We start from the raw sequence: 18499 nt of genomic DNA, 5'->3' as shown, positions 1-18499 counted from the left end.
TTAATGCATGTGAACATTCAATGCTAAAAAGATGACCAGTCTTTTAAAAAGACAAACAAAACCCAAGGATTTTGGTACCCACATACCCCTGTAACATCACTAGCTAAATGAAGTGTTGTTTCTGAAATGCTCCCTTTACCAGTTTTTGCACTACCTAAAAGGGCTTCTGCGAGAACAGACAGCATGTGACCCTGAGTTCGAGGGAGGGGGAAGCATGTGTGTAGGAGCCACCCTCAGGGTGAGCACGGTAGAATATGCACAGCGGGGTCCAACTGCTCTCAACAGGCTTGTTCATTGTGGGGACGGCTAAACACTTGCGGATGCTAAGGAGGCTGCTTCCTCCAGCTGCTCTGGTAATTAGCACCTGGTCCCAGAATATGAAAGCATGGGGTTCCTTTAGCTTGCTTAGCATTCCAGTCTTTACTGGAAATGCTGTTTGCTCTAGCTTGCCTGAGCCATACAAAGGGCTGCTGGGAGAGTACTGTCCGGAGTGTTACCCGCAGTCTTCCCAGTGTAGGGGTCACAAATTCTCCATCACGTTTCCCCGGTGGAGGGAAAGCCGCTCAGCTGGAGCACCTCTTCCAGAAAGGCTGTCTTTGCATTGGGGGGATGTTTCTCAGAGCAGCCCAGGGAATTTCTCTGCTAGGCTGTACCAGGTTTTTTCCCCCCTTCTCCTCCTTAAATGTATTGTACATACTTTGCTCACAGTGTCTTCATGGGTTGAACAGTTAATAGATGCAGTAATAATTTGAGGTACCTGTTGGATTTTTAAAGGCAGATTATTTATTTTCAAGTTCGCTGCTATAATTGAAACCTAATGTCCTGTTGACTGTGCCTTCCATAACCGTCTCTGTGTTATGACTGTCCATGTGTATTTGAAATAAAGAAGTTTGAAAAGCCATGTTGAATCAAGATTCCTTCTAATAAAAATGGCTCAAACCAAATGAACCGATAGAATTTTTTTAGTGCTATTACTATGGTGTTTATTTAACCTATTTTTCAACTAGTTGCTGGTTCCTCTTGAATCTTTAAAAGACAAACATGCCATCCTGGTAAGACAGTGGCTGTCATCTATACAGGTATTCACTGCTTACACAGACAGTTCTCAAATGACAGGGGCTCCCGTGTGAGCCACACTGCAGGCAGAGCGAGTCTGTACGTTTTGCCAGCAACAAGATAGTGTGTGACATCTACCCCTTACTTATGCCCTTGGTATTTTTATGTATAGCTTCAGGTTAAATAAACAATTACATCCTTTAGTTTAAAAATATTAGAAATGTACATTTAATTAGTTTTCAGGAATGGTCTGGACAATAGTGTTAGTATCACCTCAAATTTGTAAACTTTACATCTTTAAGCTATCTACAGACTGTACAAGAGATCCCTTCTCCAACAGCGGGCAGTTCAGCTACAATGCTGTCACCTTTCATCTCACTCTGTACTTGTAGAAGGAACACAGCATGTGGGTAAAGTTCCACCCCAGTGCCAGCGACAGTCCATACAGTACAACGAGAGGTGCAAATGGATAGAGCAGGATCACTGTCTTTTTCAAAAACGGCAGTGCTGGAAAAGAAACAGGATAGCAGTGGCAAATGAACATGCTCAAAGAAAAGCTCTTCAACACCCGGGGCCAAAGAAGGAGCACACTGCATAGGACCATGATGCTGCTTGCAGAACTACAGATACATCTGAGCAGAGGGGCCTTCCTAATGCTGCAGCCCTTTTAATACAGTTCCTCATGTTGTGGTGACTCCCAACAATAAAATTATTTCATTGCTACTTTACTAATTTTGCTGTTATGAATCATAAGTATCTGATATGGAGGCTATCTGATGAGACTCCCAAAGGGGTCATAACCCATGAGAACTGCTGATCTAGACAGATGCCCTAGGAGTCCAAGTTAGCATGCAAAGTAATGGCTCTCACTATGTCATTTTCATACACAGACTGATAGCACATGGAACAAAACCACTTTTAGGCATTAGAGTATTTCCACTGCAAAAGCAACACACCTCAGATTGAGGTGATCAATGATTCAACCTTTAGGGAAGAAAAAAGGCACTCTACTGTAAACACTAAAGATTTATCTCCTATATACATACAGTATTCTGCCTGCATGCATGCCAGCACCACATCTGTGGTTGCTGGGAATTCAACTCCGTTCCCACGTACACTGACCCAGGCAGTTCTTAGACACTGTATACTCAACAGCTATAAGAAGGTGCTAAGGGACCCAGTGCTTCAGTGCCATGGATTGCAATGCTTTCGAGATAACTGAAAATTCCCTAGAAAAAACCCTAATACCCAAACAAGGCAAGTGGAAGATTAAGTGATCCCCGGGAAACTGGTAATCGGGTAAGGAACAAAGCCGTTTATATTTATACTAAGGTTCCAGTCATCCGAAGAGCAAAGAAGTGAAACAAACCACACTGTGGGGGGTTCTGAGATCAATCTTAAGATTTCGGGGGTTGAACATAGGACTTTGACATAGTAGGTAGGTTTTCTATTGAGCTACACTCATTCCCAGCCTAAGAGTATTCTTCATTCACATTAGGAAAAGTAATGGAGAAGATTTAGCAGGAAGTTTGCAAATACGGTCTGGGATCAGCAGATCCCAGGATCATCCACAGAACTGAAGGTTTGTAACCATGAGCCCATGGTTAATAACATGGAGCCTGAATCCACACCAGGAAAGAAAATGGTCAGGGACTTCCACCTGTAACTTGGAAATGAGGTGGAAGTTGTAACAAATGTTACATGCCACTCTGCTTGTGGACAGTGGGCAAGCCATAAGGTGAGTATACTTGTGAAATTATGAAGATCATATGGAGTCTGACAGGTCCCTGAAAATCCACTGCTAACCTCTATGCTCTTTCCTGTTACATTCTTAAACCACCAAAACTTACCACTGTATCCCAGGAAGGTCACATAGATATAATAGCCAACAGCAATCAACCATAAAGTATTTCCAACTAAGTATCCAATAAATGTATCTGTGAGGATAACATCTGCCAGAAAAAAAATGCATATAGTGAGTCTCTTCACACAGTAAGAACACTGAGAACATTTGAGAAATACTTACGGTTGATGAAAAAGAGCTGGATAAAATGCAAAATGACTAGGAGTGGATAAAATGCATTCAGATGCACATCAAAGGCGTACCCCCACTCCACATCATAGTCTCTGCTCTGCCGCTTCACTAGGTACTTGTTGGAGATGAACCTGAAGAGCAAAATGAGACCTTCTTACACAATGTACTAGTTCTCAGTATCAACCACCTCTGTGTCCCACGTTAGCAAAGTTCTAGAGATGGAGCAAGGAGACAGGCCAATGTCTCTCTCTAGTGGGAGAAGCCTGACGTGGTGCTATGGAGAATGGCAGAGGTGCAAAGCTCTGATGGTGCAGGCACAGCAGAAGACCTGTGTGTGCCTGTAAGAAGGAAGGACTAGAGCAGGTAGCTAGTCGGGGAAACGCAGCTCTTCAGGAGCCCGGGGATACTTTGTGACTTTTCAATCTTTTACTCATGGTAGAAGCCAGGGCCAAGATACAAGACATGTCAAATGTTTTGATAGGGTCTCCTTGGTGGCCAATTGAGAGCAGACTCCACAGATAAGAGGACAATAGCCTGTCACTTGAGTCACCTAACAGTGAAGGTGATGAGGTGTGCCTGAAAGTCACAACAGTCTTGCCCTGATGAGCAAGTAGGAAGATAGCAGCGCTATCAGCCAAGGACGGTTGGTGATGCCAATAGTAGTTCTGAGAATGAAGGGGAGGGCAAGGTTTGTGATTAGCTCTACCACATGTGCTTAATTACCAACATGAGTTAAGATGTATTTAACGCCAGCAGTTCAAAGGAAAGGTCTAAGGTAGTGTGTAGATGATACTGAAAGCCATAGGCCTAAATGACATCACCAGAATCATGACATCCAAAACAACCAACTCAACAAAAAACCCAAGACTCACATCTGCCTTTACCATTAAAAGTGAGGGAAACAGGAGGAGACGGGAAAGGGGCTGACTAGTGGTACATCCAGAGGACGGTATGGATGCACGCTTCTATAGCTGTTCTACAAATTGGCCTACCAAAAAACTATCATGTTCAGATCCTCAATGAAAAGGACTATTCTACAAACATCTGTGAACATGTCTTTTTTTATGTTAATGGGTTTTAAATATGAGTTTTTAATTATAATGTACATTTATTGTTGGGGAATATTTTCAGGTGTGTTTTGTTTATGCTGAATTTGGTTAACTGTGAAGCTGTGATTCTTTGCTTGTCTAAAATACCTGATGGTACTAATAAAGAGATGAACGTCCAATGGCGAGGCAGAAGCATGGATAGGCAGGGCTAGTCGGCAGAGAGTATAAAAGAAGAACAAGGTGCAAAAGAACAGGAGAGGAGGCCATCAGGGGCCAGCCACAGCAAGCCACTGAGAAAAAAGTAAAGAAACATATAAAGAAAGAGAAAGATAAAAGCCCAGAGGCAAAAGGTAGACAGGTTAATAAGAAAAGCTGGCTAGCAATGAGAGAAGCTAAGGTCGGGCATTCATAACTAATAAGCCTCCTGTGTGATTTACTTGGGAGCTGGGTGGCAGCCCCTGCCAAAAGCCAAAAGAATAAAATGTTACACAACATTTTATGGGTGGGGGGAGGAGGTGCCATAGCATGAAGTCCAAGAACAACTTTCTGGAGTTAGTTCTTAATGTGAATCCTGGGGATTAAACTGGGCAAGCGCCTTTAACTGCTGAGTCTATGTCACTGTATTTTAATTCAATTTAATGTCTTTTTTTTTTAATTTATTTATTTATTACATATACAGTGTTCTGCTTGCATGTATACTTGCATGCCAGAAGAGGGCACCAGATCTCATTACAGATGGTTGTGAGCCACCATGTGGTTGCTGAGAATTGAAGTCAGGACCTCTAGAAGAGCAGTCAGTGCTCTTAACCTCTGAGCCATCTCTCCAGCCCCTCAATTTAATGTCTTAATATTGAATACAGACAACAGGGCTGGGTTGTTCCAGCACGCAGGAAATGAAAGCAGAACAATTTTTAGTTTAAAGCCAGCTTGGGATACATGGTAAGTTCTGAGCTAGCCTATAGTGTAAGACCCTAACTTATACAGCGCAACAAGACAAACACACTGAAGCAAGCATGGCAGAATGTGATAAACAGTCTATACTTAGTTTTATCAAAAAGCCAAAAAAAAAATAGTGCTTCACTTGTGCAAACTGTAACTTACCAAACACTGTTTTAGCCAAGAATATGTGCCGTTCAATTTTACAAAATCCGTGAAACAAGCCCGGAAAGTAAAGATTTAAAAAAGAAAAAAAAAACAAAACACCACCTGACTTCAGAGTGACAGGAAATGGAATCACGGATACCAGATGCTAAGAAAGTAGGGGTGATGCTATCAAAATAGAAGCAAGGAGTTCTGAAGCTCACAGCAGTGGGGCTAGACGTTTTATAAGAGAAGACTTAGTTTCCCAACACCAATAAGATGTAAATGGGATGGAAACTCTTAATTACTTTGATTTGATCATTATTCATATACATACATTGTTATCACACGGAACTTGATAAATTCTAAAATTTAAACATAATTATGAATGCTAAAGGAACTTGGGGTAGTGTGTATGCAGTTCATTCCTCGGTTCTTCTGTGTAATCACTACTCTCCTGCTGCACCTCCGCGCACCCCTTAAACAGGACAGACACCCCTGCAGACTGCCGCCTGTAGGTTCCATCTGCCTGTGTCACCACCACCTTCTCCAGCACAGCCCAGCAGCTCCCTGACCCAGCATGGCCACCAGAACACTCCACCGGCATTTACCTCACAGTCCCAAGCCCTGATTCCCTAGCCACCACATCCCGTTACCACAGGAAGCTCTAAATTCTTCTCTCTCCATCCTACCACCACACTGTTCTGGGGTCCCCTGAGCCCCTGCGATTGTACCCGGCATCCTACTTCTCTACTCCTTCCCTGCCTGCTGAAGACATTTTCGACAATGTGAACTCATTTTCTTCATTCTTAGCCTCCTGGCTCTCCACTTCTCTTCTACCCTCCAACCCACACTTGCAGACGTGAACATAAAAGCCTATTTTTTTTTCTGAGTTTCACAAAGGCTATTTTCCAAGTCTCATTTCTTTATAGCTATTTAGTATCACCTGTCCCCAGACCTCCCACAATACTGCACATAACTGTGGCTGGCCACTTGCACGTCCTGGAACCAGGAATCAGCTGTCTCATAGCTCCCCTAAAAATGGCCTTATGTTGGTTCCTATGGCACTTCTGCGATGGTTTTTTTTCTTTTGCGGGGGGAGGTGGGGTGTGTCATTGTTTCTACTTCCAGCTCCTCACAGGTTTATGATACCTGTATTCTCACAAACAACACAGTGAGTCCTTTTCTACTTGATCAAACTATGGGAGACAGAAACCAAAGGTAATCACCTGCAGGCTGCCTTGGTGTTGTGGCCATCCAGAATCACTGCACTCATAGTAGAACACTTGCAATAAACTCTTCTTAGGAGCTTTATATATTTGCCCCATAAGTTGCTTGACAATGAGTATCTGATTTATAGAAGCAGTATTAATCTTGGGCCAGGGTTTAGAAATTAAGATTAATGATACACAATAGTATTAACTATCCAGGACCCATAAAACCAATAGCTATGAAGGAAAATGAAAGGTTGCTCTCCAGTTACAGCCTTGGCATTTTGTTTAAAATAGTAATAGCTACCATATACTAAACAAATCTAGGTTCCAAGGGCCTATTACCCCACACCCCTAACCACATCTAGTGAAACAATGAACTCCCATTTATAAAGGACACTAAAAACGACTGACAGCAGGTGGACCTCAGTCTGAGAGTGAAATGGCCCTCCAAGTTTTCTCTGCTTCCTCCTCAATCTTCCCCCTCCATCTAGTCCACTTCTTCCACCTACTACCCGCTGCCCAGGAAGCCAACCACACAGGAGCATTCTCTGTGAGAGAAGTGAGAAGCTGAACACCAAACTACTGTTGCTCAATCAACCCCAGAAAGAGCAGACTGAGGGCCTTTGAAGACCTCTGAATGTGCTTTCTTCTCAGCAGGAAGGAGCCACATTAAAAACAAAACCATTTCAAACACAAATGACTTAATGTCAAAGAGTCAAAGGAAAAGTCCAAGGATAAACCTCCAGATGTGAATGGGTCTCAACACTGCCAAAGCACTCACATGGCTGGAAGTGATCGCCACTGACCAATGCAGAACGCAGCTAAGCAGACACAAGCAGAATCATAAATACTATCTTGAAAAATCAGGATGGAACAGGATGCAACCATTCTGGGATTTGCTATAGTGACAATAAGCACCCATTCAAATATTTCCTGATCTAGCACAGACACAGGAGACCAAGTTACAATAATCTTGACAGTCAATCTAGCCACTTCAGCTACTCTATTTGGACTTAATTTCCATTAGCTACTGCAACTCTAAAGTAAACAAGCAGAGGCCCAACAGAATATAACAAAATCAAATTATGGTACTTACCACATCAAAGTTGATATCAGAAGGCCAACACCTACACAATCTATGAATACAACCCACAGGAGCAGCTTTATTGTCTCAAAAAATCCCATGTCCAGCACAAAGCCAAATCCTACGGTGGACACTGAAATAAAAGTTCCAAGAGTCACTGCTAGGCCCTAGGGCACAAGAAATAGTCCCTGCATCCATATGCCCAAATGTAGTTTGTGGAATATGGGCAATGAAATAAACCCTCAAGATTTATTATATGCAACTCATAGAGGAATAAATACCTACCACCTTTGAGAGCAGGTAAGGGACTGGATTAACGGGCTAGTTTAACACGACACACGATGTATTCAGAACAAAGCCTGCTCAGAAGGCACACAACTTTTTTTTTTTTTTTTTTTTTTTGAGACAGGGTTTCTCTGCAGCTTTAGAGCCTGTCCTGGAGCTAGCTCTTGTAGACCAGGCTGGTCTCGAACTCACAGAGAACCACCTGCCTCTGCCTCCCGAGTGCTGGGATTAAAGGCGTGCGCCACCACCGCCCGGCTCACACAACTTATTTTAAAACCCAGTTAAATGTGAAAAGCACCTACATACTTCAGTACCCTAGAGCTGACTTGATGTACAGGAGAACTTGAAGGTGGTTTTTCAAGTTCAAATCAGTACAGTACCCTTATTCGGAACGCTGGGGTGTAGCTCTGTGGAGAGCACTTGCCTGGTATGTTTAAGTCCCCGGTTTCTGTCCCTAGTCCGACCAACACCCTCTTCTCCCCCTTCCAGAAATAAAATAAAACAACCACTACAATCTCCCAGCCTCACAGCTCTGGCCCATCGTGAAACCTAATTTCCCATCCCAACACTCCTTTGCACACAGTTTGATATAGGCTCACAGTAGTTTTTGTTTGTGTTTTTAAAGTCAGTGAGTGTGGTGGCAGCATATTCCTGTAATCCCAGCACTCGTGGCTGAGTTAAGAGGATCCTGAGTTCAATGCCAGCCTGGCCTTTGTATCTAGACCCTGTCTCAAGAAGGAAACAGCAGCGATATGTAGTAAATCCTCTCCCCCACTTCTCAGTGTCCCAACACAGTAGTTAACTCTGGCTTGTGTCACAGCCTCATCAGGAAGAACATTACTTTCTTTCCTGCCAGCTTTTTAAGGTTTCGGAGGGGGGGAAGCTTCAAATACCCCCAAATTCTAACCCACAATACATCATGACAAAAGATACTCCACATAAAATACCCATTTGTTTCTCAACTGCACTGCTTGGAAATTAACACATACTTACCACAGAGCCAGACACTTAAGAGGACCAAGAAAGCAGGGTCATCTCTGGCCCACTGGTCCTTTGTTTGCTTCCGATAATGGAAGTTCCTATAAACCCTCTGTGGGGATGTGAACAGGTAGAGCATCTGCCATGCGGCAAACTCAAAGTCCATCTGCCGAAATCGGAAAAGTCTTCTGAGGTACTTGTAGCGCTTTGCTCCAGCCGTGTGTCTCGCTGCATCCCTGGAATTCAAGACTCCATTCCCCTGCATCGAAGAACTCACTGAAGTACTTGGTAGCATCTTCCTGGATGGAATAAGAACATGTCTCTTAGATGTAACCGTAAGAACCGTCTGTCCGCTAGCACTCCTCTCCAGAGTTGTGGCATTTTCTCCTGCTTCCTTCAGGAAAGGGGCCAGAAGCAATGGAACTGGCTCGGGGGGCTTCTCTAGGGGCTGGCAAGTGTTAAATGCACTCCCATCAAGGGCAGTACCACGCTCTTCTCCATCACCTGAAACCATTTATCTCGAGTCCGTGGGTTTTCACCCTTCACCTCATTCAAGCCTTTGACAGCTGTATTAGCTAATTATGGAAAGTAAAGTGGAGGACGAGGAAAAAGCAGCACAGGGATGTGAAATGACCTCCTTACGGAGACAGGACAAAGACTGGAACTCTGACTCAAAATTCCATGTTCTTATTGGCCAGGATTTAAAACAAAACAGCAACAACAACAAAAACTTCGTTTAAGCTGAAAGCAATGTTATTGAAGAGGAAAAACAACAGCTTATTCGTACAAGTTCGCCAGAGACAGACAGTAAGCTCCTGGTTATTCAGAATGTGACATTAAAAAAAAAAAAAAAAAAAAGCAAATTTCAACCCTTGGTGCTTTTACTCCCACAATAGCTGGGTAGGATGAATAACAGCATGGAGGGTCCTGTCCAACTATTTCGAAGCTAAATGACGCCGGTCACCGCCCCACCCTCGGCCCAGCCTCCGCCGCCACAGGTGCCAGCACACCTCGGTGCCCCGCCCCGCCAGCAGCTCTCCATTACCCCAAGCCTGCAGGTCCGCAGTCAAATTAAAATACAAACCTCCCTGTGACATTCGAGTAAGAACAAGCAATGTAAAAGTTTCAGGGTACGTGTCTCCTGTGCAAAACTCCAGACCAGCTTAGAATAAAATAAAGAGGGTCTATTTTTGCGATTCCAACGTCAAGGGGCGTCTTTGGTGTTACTCACTGCCAGCCGAAGGCCGCCGAGACGCCGCTGTCCGTGGAAACAGCCGTCAGGACGAATGACACCCCGCTCACACAGAGCAGGCCTCACCTGAAGGCCCGTGCCGCCTGGCCCTGGGCCCAGGACTACCGCCACCTTCGCCCGGCAGCCGAGCCCAGCCACCGCCGGGGCTACTTCCCCTATAGCTACGTAGCCCGCTCTTACGGCGCCCCGTATTGACGTCATGGACACTCACTTCCGCTACGCATGCGCACACCTTCAAGACGCGCTGTTTTTATGGCTGGCCCGCCGGAAGTGGTTGTGGACGTCTCTGACCCTCCCGACCCTGTCCGTGGGCGTGGCTCGCGCCCGTCCGGGCGGCTGCCCGTGGGTGAAGACGGTGCTCCGACATTGTAAGGGCGGCGGGCGCAGCCATGCCTCGGTATTACGAGGACAAAGCGGAGGGCGGCGCGTGCGCGGGCGTGAAGGAGGACCTGGGCGCGTGTCTGCTGCAGTCGGCCTGTGTGCTCCAGGTAGCGCGTCCGGGGAAAGAGCTCCGCGACAACTGGCTGCCTGTCGGCCTGCGGAGCGGACTGGCTGCCCGTCGGCCTGCGGGGGCGGTCGGGTCGTGAGTGGAGGTCGCAGCCTTAGCCGCGGATAGATTAGACTTCGGCCAGATCTCTTGAGCTCTCGGCCCCAGTTCTCGCTGGCGTTTAATGGGAGATCACTGACGCACCTCCCTATCTCAAGTTTTTGCAAACATGCAGCCATCTCAGTTCAAGTGGTTCCCGAGTGCTGGCACTCTGCTCGGGTTTGGACACTCGCCACCAGAGATTCCCATTCCACGGGAAGCAGGCCTGTTCCTGCACTGTATGGCTACTTGATCTGTGATGGAGATTTTTGATTCCGTGGCTTCTAGAGTATGGAAGTGATCTATGACGTGCCGTAGTTTCTCCTTGCCGATCTTTAGCCAGTCTTTAAAAACGTACAGTATTGCATTCTGGGAGGAATTCAGCATAAGCCTGTATTTTATGTGCTGCAGTAGGAGACAGTCGAGGAACTGTAGGGGTTCGAAGAAACTCGGAGTAGTAAGTATGAACTCAGGGTATAAGAATGTAAGTTCCAGTGGGGGCTAGTGAGAAGAGGGTGGGGGTGGGAGAGGGTTCAGAACCAACTTTGAGATAGACTTCTTAAGGTTTTATGACTTCTGGGAGGCCAGAGGGGACTCGCGGGGGAGGGGAGGTTCCGTGTGGCTCCATCAACAGAACACTTACTGATCTTCACCTCAGGAGAGCATAGCCCTCTTGCCCAGACTCATCGCTCTAGCCCCTTCACCTGATTATTTGAGATAAGGTGTGTCGCTGAACCTGACTGGCTAGGCTACCAGATCTGCTCGGTCTCCACCACGCAGCTGTGGGATTATAAACGCCTGCCACCACGCCCAGCTTTTTCTGTGTGTGCTGAGCTGGAGACCTCCTACACAGCAAGCACGTCATTCACTTAGCTATTTCTCCAGCCCCTCATTAGCATTTATGCAGTGTTTAGTACCAACCCTAAAAGGGTCTCATTTTAAGGCATCAATTTGTAGTTCTCATCCGCAGGAAGGCTTATATGAACATTAACGAGGTGTTCTAAAAATCTCAGACTCTGGGGGCCGGAGAGACGGATGACTCAGTGGTTAAGAGCACTTGTTGCTCTTGCAGAGGACCTGCGTGGATATGAGGACCCATATCGTGGTGCATAATCACCTATAACTCCAGTTCCATGGGGCTCTGGTACCCTCTTCTGTCCTCCATGGTATCAGGTCTACACGTGGTACCCATTTGTACATACAGGTGAACACTCATACAGATAAAATAAAATTTAAAAACTGACTCAGAGTACTCAGTTATTTAATTATCTTTACATTTGTTTTTCTTCACCAAGAATATTAAAAAAGGAATTAGGAACTTGCTTAAATTAACTTTGCTAAAAAGAGCCTCTTCAGGAAGAATAGTTGTCTTGTGCGTTGTGGGACAAATTTCCCAGGCATTGACGTTGGTCTCTGTGTCACAGGAAGGGAAGTCTCCACGGCAGTGTTTGAAGGAAGGGCACTGCAGAGCCCTGCAGTATTCGTTTTTTGAGTGTAAAAGATCAATGGTAAGTGATTAACCGTTTTGAAAAGCTCCGGTTAACTGTATAGAATTAAATGTGAATGCTTTAATAGTCATAAATTGGTTGTTGTGATATGGTTTGGATAATAGTTTTGGGGCTCCAGTGATAAAAGTGAGATAGCATTCACACCCCCCCCCCCAACTTTGTTAGCCTCCAGGGCTGCTGACCCTCACGGTTTTCTGAAAGTGTGAGGGTGAAGTCTTAGCAAGTAGAAATGGGAGGAGTCAACAGGCAGAGGCATGAATTCTGGTCTTTTGACCATTACACACAGCAAGGAAGGCTAAGGACTGTCTTAGCACTGTGCCTTATGCGGCCAGGAGAAAGTGTCAATGTTTGTGTTTTGGACATGCATCACTAGTCCCTGGGTCTCTACTTGAAAGATCTAGAGAGATCTTTGGGATGGAAACAGGCTTTTCATGGGAAAAGTATGAAGTCAGAAATGTTAGCTTCCTGGAAAGAAGGCACATGGGTGGGCTTGAGCCTGTGTTTGTTCGCTGGCTTTGGGACTATACTGAGAGCTCTTCCGTTCTGTTCATGAAGAAGCAGAGGGCACAGAGGTTCAACATGCAGGAGACCAAAACCCAGGGGAGGGAGATGGCGCCTGGCCATGCACGCCTCTCAAGTAGCAGTGCCTCACCGTTCTGCCGTTTTTGGCGGCCTCCCTGTGTAGTTTTCCTGCCTCCCTCCTTGAGTAGTTTTGTCAGCTGTGTGAAATGCAAGCCTCTAGGCTTGTGTGGAATTTGAAAGTCTGTTTCAGGCATTGGGAAGGCACAGTGATTAGTAAAAGAGATGCTCCTCTGTACCATCGTATCAGACAACAGCAGATCCTGGAGACTCCTCACCTAATCTTCCTTCTTCCTTCCGTTTCTCTCTCTCTCCCCCTCCTCCTCTCTCCCCTTCCCTCCTTTCCTCCCTCTCCCCCTCCCTCCTTTCCTCCCTCTCCCCCTCCCCCTTTCTCCCCCTTCCTCCTTTCCGTCCTCCCTCCCTCTTTCTCCCATATTAAAGTTAGACATGACAATCCAATAGGAGGAAGAGTCTCAAGAGCAAGCAAGAGTCAGAGAACCATAAAAATACTGAGCTAATGGTGATAATACATACACAGAGGACCTGGTATAGACCCATGTAGCCCTGTGCTTCGTGCCTCAGTCTCTGTGAGCGCATATATGCCTTGCCTAGTTGATTCAGAGGACCTTGTTCTTCTGATGTCCTCCATCCCCTCTGACTTTGACAATCTTTCCTCCTCCTCTTCTGCTGGATTCCCTGGGCTCTGAGGGGAGGGGTTTGATGGAGACCTCCAACTTAGACTCTCCATATCATTTCTGGTCTGCATCTGTTCCCATCTGCTGCTGGTGGAGGCCTCTCTGATGATGACTGGATAAGGCACTGATCTATGAATGCATCAGAACACCATTAGGAGCCGTTTATTGTTTGGTTTTACCCTAGGTTTTTGGGCTATCAGTCTCTGGTACTTGGATACCCAAGCAGTGTACTATATGGGCTCGTTTCTGTGGAATGGGCCTTAAGTCAAATCAGACATCTGTTGGCCACTCCTACAAGTTCTGCCATTCTTACCCTAGCATATTTTGCAGGCAGGACAGATTGTAGGTTAAGGTTTTGTGGCTGGGTTGGTGTCCACATTTCTCTTTTGGTAGTGTGTGCAGTACCTTCCTGTACCAAAAAAACTAGAACACAGGGGTGAAGGTTCCGTGTAGGCACCAGTTTTGACTTCTCCATGTTCAATGAGTTGTGTAAATGTCCTTGGCAATTAGGCCCACTGTGGCTGTCCGTTTGTGGAGAGCAACCCTTTCTCTTGGTATCAGCCTAGGCTGTTTGCAGATTTCCATGGAAAATTTTCTTCAATGGATTTGTTGGAAATATTTTCTGGGCCTCTGAGCTGGGTTTCTTCTCTTTCCTCTGTCCTTTTATTCTTAGGTTTGGTCTTTTCATAATGCCCAGATTTCCTGGATGATTTGTGTCAGGAATTTTTTAGATTTAGCATTTTCTTTGACCAATGTATTCATTTCTTGTATTGTAGCTTCAATGCCAGAGATGCTGTCTTCCATCTCTTATATTCTGTTGGTGAAGCTTGCCTCTGTAGTGCCTGTTCAGAGTCCTAATTTTCCATTTCCAGACTTGCCTCAGTTTGTGTTTTCTATTGCTTCTATTTCCATTTTCAGGTCTTGAGCAGTGTTATTCATTGTCTTCAACTCTCTGTATTTTCTTGATTTTCTTTAAGGGATTTATTTATTCCTTTCCTCCAATTGTTTGTTTGTGTCTTCCTGGATTTCTTTAAGGAGTTTATTCATTTTCTCTTTTAAGGACCTCTGTCATCTTCGTATCGTTGTTTTTCCTTGTGCTTCAGCTGTGCTGGAAACTCAGGACCTGCTGAGGTAGGATAGCTGGGCTCTAGTGGAGACATATTGCCCTGACTGTTTTGATTGTGTTCTTCCACTGTTGGGATGATTGTAGGTCTAGGTGCTGATTTCTGGTTTTGTCTTTGTTGGGTGGGGGTTTTGTTTCTTGCATTCTGTTTCCTCTCTGGATGTTTGGAGAATGTGGTGGCTGTGTTGCCTGTTTTACTGCTGTGCCCAGCTGGCGTTCACAGGGAAGGCCTGCTGGTGTTGGAGGCTGAGATGCAGCGACAAGTGAGGAGGGACGGTCTGTGGGATGCACAGGTGTGGGGGGAGGGGGGCTGCACCTGGTGTCTGTTGTAGCACTAGGGATGAGACTGAGGAATTGGGTCTGGGGGAACAGAGAGAGCTGAGAAGGTCTGTGGGCAGCCTACGGGATTTCTGAAAGGCATGGCCTTTCATATCTTTTTGTTTGTTGTTTTTTATTTTGTGAGGCAGGGTTTCTCTGTGTAACAGTCCTGGAACTTGCTTTGTAGACCAGGCTGACCTCGAACTGAGAGATTTGCCTGCCTCTGCTTCCAAGCACTGGGATTAAAGGTGTGCACCATCATGCCTGGCTATAATTTTGAATTTAAAATGTCTGATTTGCTGGATAACAGTAAGAGGTACTGTCCCTGGAGCAGACAGTGATTCTCATACTGTTCCTCCAAGCCTGTGACTGTGTCTTCAAGAACACATCCTGTCACACTTAGCTGTTGAGTGAGAGAAGCCGGAAACATGCATTTAAGAATCTGGCTAATTCTTCCGTTTCGGAGCATGAGTTCCAGGGTCTACAAGATGGGTTGGTTAAACCATCCCAATGTTTTTCCCATGTTTGCTTTTGAAAAATAGGGCTTTCAGTTAGGCCAAGTGGTACTGGACTATGATACCAGCTATTACAAGAGACTGAGGCAGGAGGACAGTAAGTTTAAGGCCTTCTTGGGCTATGGAGTGAGTTCAAGGTCAGCCTGAACAGCTTAGTAAGACCCTGTCTCAAAAAGTATATAAAAAGAGGACTGGAGATGTAGCTCAGTAGTAGAGTGTTGGCCTAGCCTGTGTAAGGCCTTGAGTTTAATGCAGAGTATATAAAAATGTATAATTTCTATATTACAGAAAGGCTCACGGCTGCTTCATGCTGAGCACAAATAAGTGGCTGTCTGTTCTATTATTGGGCTCACTGATAGGGTCTATCTCCAAAATAATTCCTTTCTGTGGAATTTCTGAACAGTTATATTGACTTCAGAGCCTTTTCTCTGCCTGTGACCCTTAGAAAGTGGCTCCATTGAGAGGCTGAAGTCAAAGAAGTTGGGGTCAGCCTAGGAGGAACTCAAGGATTTTAAATAACATGATCCTGTGTCATTAATGTTTCCAGTTGTTATTTAAAATTTTCAAGTACATTTGAATTTACATAGGTAGGCTTGGTAGGACATTCATTGAGTATACTTAAAACAAAAAGGTAAATGTAATTTCAATTTTACAGGAACAAGTCTTTGTCATCCCTTAGGAAGAACTGTGGTTTCTTTTCTTTGTACTGCGCCATTCATTATTTTTTCTTCCTGACTTTGCACTTGCTCTTTTGTTAGTACAGGGTTCATGGGTAGCCCCAGGAAACCTTGTGCTCAGTTTTTCTGTCTTGGCCACTTGAATGCTGGCTATAGGTATTCCGCATGCTCAGTCAAGTTTTTGACTTTTCTGGAAGCTAGTTTGCTTCTTTCTTAAAGTTACTGACATCCCTTACCAGAACTGTGTTTGATTAAATTATTATTCCAGATGTGATTGAATGTATGTATGCTTGTTTTCAGTTGGATACCAGGTCAAGATTCAGAGGACGAAAAGGATATTGATAACATTATGGTAAAAGCAAGAAAATTACCCTGGATTTTCTCTGCTCCTTAACGGAAAAGAGCCAAAAGGAAGCACAGTATCTGCTGCATCTGCTTGACATCTGGACCAGGTTCTCCCTCCAGAGAGCACTAGAGAAAATGGATAAATGCTGCTTCTGAACGATTCTGTCTTGTGAAGTCACTTATAGAAGATACATTTAATTGAACAATTTGGACTAAGAATTTAATGTGTTTTGGGAATTGCCTAATGGAAAGATTATGTTCAAGGATGACGTCAATCAGATTACACGGTGTGTGCATCCAGGAGGCCATAAGACACAATTAGTGACATAGAATCTGTTGTCTTGGTTTCAATTTAATACAGCCCTCTCCTCATAATAGAATACTATCAGCCAATGTCCGCACCCTTAAGATCTGTGTGGACTATAGGTCACACCCCACTGAAGCACTCTGCTCTTTTCTGGGTTATGCTCCTGCTCCAACCTTTATGATCTTGGCTAGATCCCAGCCTCATGTTCTGTGCCTACTCCACTCACAATCTCATTGGATGAGTTATGGGCCTCATCCCTAAACATTGGCAACAACAGATGTTAACTCTAGATAGCAAATATCAAAGGCATGAAGTGATAACAAAGTTTAGAATATTGGCAATTTATTTTGATCACTTAACACAGCAGAAACCCATCAGGAAGCTAAATTTCCAGTTTGATATTTGGCATTAAACAGTGGGAGTTGTAGCTCTTCGTCACTGAAGAGTTCACAGGGGCTAAAGCAGTCAGGGACTGTGTAGTTGACTTGCTGATCTCAAAGTGTGAAGCTGCGAGGATTCCCCAGAAAATCACTGAGCTCCATGGGAGTAGGGAATGATGCGCCCTTTAGTCCTGCTGCCGTGTACCAAACTTGGCGTGTGTCTGCAGTGTGGAGGATCACGCCTTCTGCATGCTAGGCAAGTGCTCCACCACTGAGCTACACTCCCACAAGTGCTTCAACTTTAGTTGAAAGTAATTCTGATTAGAAACTGTAAAATATGTTTGTATAAAAAGCCTCTTTGTTAGAGATAGCTTTATTTGGAGAAATTCTCGACACAAAGATGTACCTCTGATTATTAGTATATTCATAGAGCAAGCAGCAGTCACCTCTCTAACTCCAGAAGTTCCGTCACTTCTCAGCCCTCAGCCGCCAGTAATGTATTGGTTTCTATGGACTGTCTATTCCATATCTGTTAGTGGAATATTTAGTGTGGTCTCTTCTGACTTGTCACCAAATTTAACAGGTTTATTTTTGCAGCATCACTCTGCAAGTCACTGCTGCTAAAATAGCATTCCATAGTAGACATACGCCATGCTTCTTTTTCCATTGATCAGCTAGCGAGCTGAGCTGTTTCTACTGTGAACATCTGTGGAAAGGTTTGACGTGTTTCATTTAATACTTACCTTAGAGTGGGATTCCAGGGTTGTGTGACAGCCTCCATCTATCATTTTTACAGTGGTTTTCCCACCGTTCCTTACTCTCAGCAGAGCTAGGTTCAAGTACCCACATCACTGCTCATGCTGCTGATTGACAGTCTGCTTGGTGTGAAGAGGCGTCTAAAGAGATCTTGATGTGCATTTCTCTAACGTCTAATCGAGCATGTTCTATGTGTTCATTGGCCATCTGTATGCTGCATTTGCAGTCTCCAGTGTGGTTTTCAGTTGGGTTAACTCTTCATTTTCCTGTAAGATTTTTTTTTGGGGGGGGGGGGGGGGATACTAAAGATAACTTGCAATTTTTTCTCTTGATACTCTTTGAAGCATACTTTGTATTTGTATGTATTTCTGAAACTGGGTCCTAGCCCAGGCTGGCCTGGAACCTGGAGCAAGCAGTTTGACTGCTTCACTTCTCAAAATGCTGAGTTTACAGGCATAAGCCACCATGCTTGGCTGAAGAACAGTTTTAATTTGGGTAAATTACATTTTTTTTTTCTTTCAGTGTACTCTAAAAAGCCATCCTAACCCAAACTTACACTTACTTGTGTCTTCATTGAAGAATTGTATACTTTTACCTCTTGCCTATAAGCCCGTGCTTGCTTTCAAAATTAATTTTTTGTTTTTTTTTTTGTTTGTTTGTTTTTTTTGGCAGGGTTT

At 44.7% G+C, this 18499-nt stretch overlaps 2 protein-coding genes across 3 annotated transcripts; one reads left to right on the top strand and one right to left on the bottom strand.

Moving 5' to 3' along the window:
• Window positions 1-760: 760 nt before the first annotated feature.
• Window positions 761-10224, bottom strand: Unc50 (unc-50 inner nuclear membrane RNA binding protein). Of its 2 annotated transcripts, none has more exons than XM_038342656.1 (6): window positions 10013-10224; window positions 8797-9080; window positions 7531-7651; window positions 3083-3222; window positions 2907-3008; window positions 761-1563 (listed from the first exon to the last, which is right to left on the bottom strand). In XM_038342656.1, exons 2-6 carry the CDS (start codon window positions 9074-9076, stop codon window positions 1427-1429), a joined length of 780 nt encoding a protein of 259 aa, XP_038198584.1. In that variant the 5' UTR covers window positions 9077-9080; window positions 10013-10224; the 3' UTR covers window positions 761-1426. The 2 variants fall into 2 exon arrangements, with proteins under 2 accessions (XP_038198584.1, XP_038198585.1); XM_038342657.1 differs by having other exon boundaries at window positions 10100-10213.
• A 124-nt stretch (window positions 10225-10348) lies between these two features.
• On the top strand, window positions 10349-16711 carry LOC119823949 (cytochrome c oxidase assembly factor 5). Its single transcript, XM_038344089.1, has 3 exons — window positions 10349-10521; window positions 12044-12127; window positions 16335-16711. The coding sequence occupies exons 1-3, from the start codon at window positions 10423-10425 to the stop codon at window positions 16374-16376; spliced, it is 225 nt and encodes a 74-aa protein (XP_038200017.1). The 5' UTR covers window positions 10349-10422; the 3' UTR covers window positions 16377-16711.
• Window positions 16712-18499: the final 1788 nt, after the last annotated feature.

The sequence above is a fragment of the Arvicola amphibius genome, chromosome 9 (genome assembly GCF_903992535.2).
Source record: "Arvicola amphibius chromosome 9, mArvAmp1.2, whole genome shotgun sequence".
In the NCBI taxonomy this organism is placed as follows: Eukaryota; Metazoa; Chordata; class Mammalia; order Rodentia; family Cricetidae; genus Arvicola; species Arvicola amphibius.
This window is presented reverse-complemented; position numbering and strand designations above follow the sequence as displayed.

What these genes read in the sequence shown, in the direction of transcription:
- Unc50 (XM_038342656.1), bottom strand. Translation starts at nt 9,076, where the DNA reads ATGCTACCAAGTACTTCAGTGAGTTCTTCGATGCAGGGGAATGGAGTC. An exon ending in CTTAAGTGTCTGGCTCTGTG is followed by an intron (nt 7,652 to 8,796) that starts GTAAGTATGTGT and finishes CTTTTATTTCAG; the next exon opens with TGTCCACCGTAGGATTTGGC. An exon ending in CTGATATCAACTTTGATGTG is followed by an intron (nt 3,223 to 7,530) that starts GTAAGTACCATA and finishes TTTGCTCTTCAG; the next exon opens with GTTCATCTCCAACAAGTACC.
- LOC119823949 (XM_038344089.1), top strand. Translation starts at nt 10,423, where the DNA reads ATGCCTCGGTATTACGAGGACAAAGCGGAGGGCGGCGCGTGCGCGGGC. An exon ending in AGTCGGCCTGTGTGCTCCAG is followed by an intron (nt 10,522 to 12,043) that starts GTAGCGCGTCCG and finishes TCTGTGTCACAG; the next exon opens with GAAGGGAAGTCTCCACGGCA. An exon ending in TTGAGTGTAAAAGATCAATG is followed by an intron (nt 12,128 to 16,334) that starts GTAAGTGATTAA and finishes GCTTGTTTTCAG; the next exon opens with TTGGATACCAGGTCAAGATT.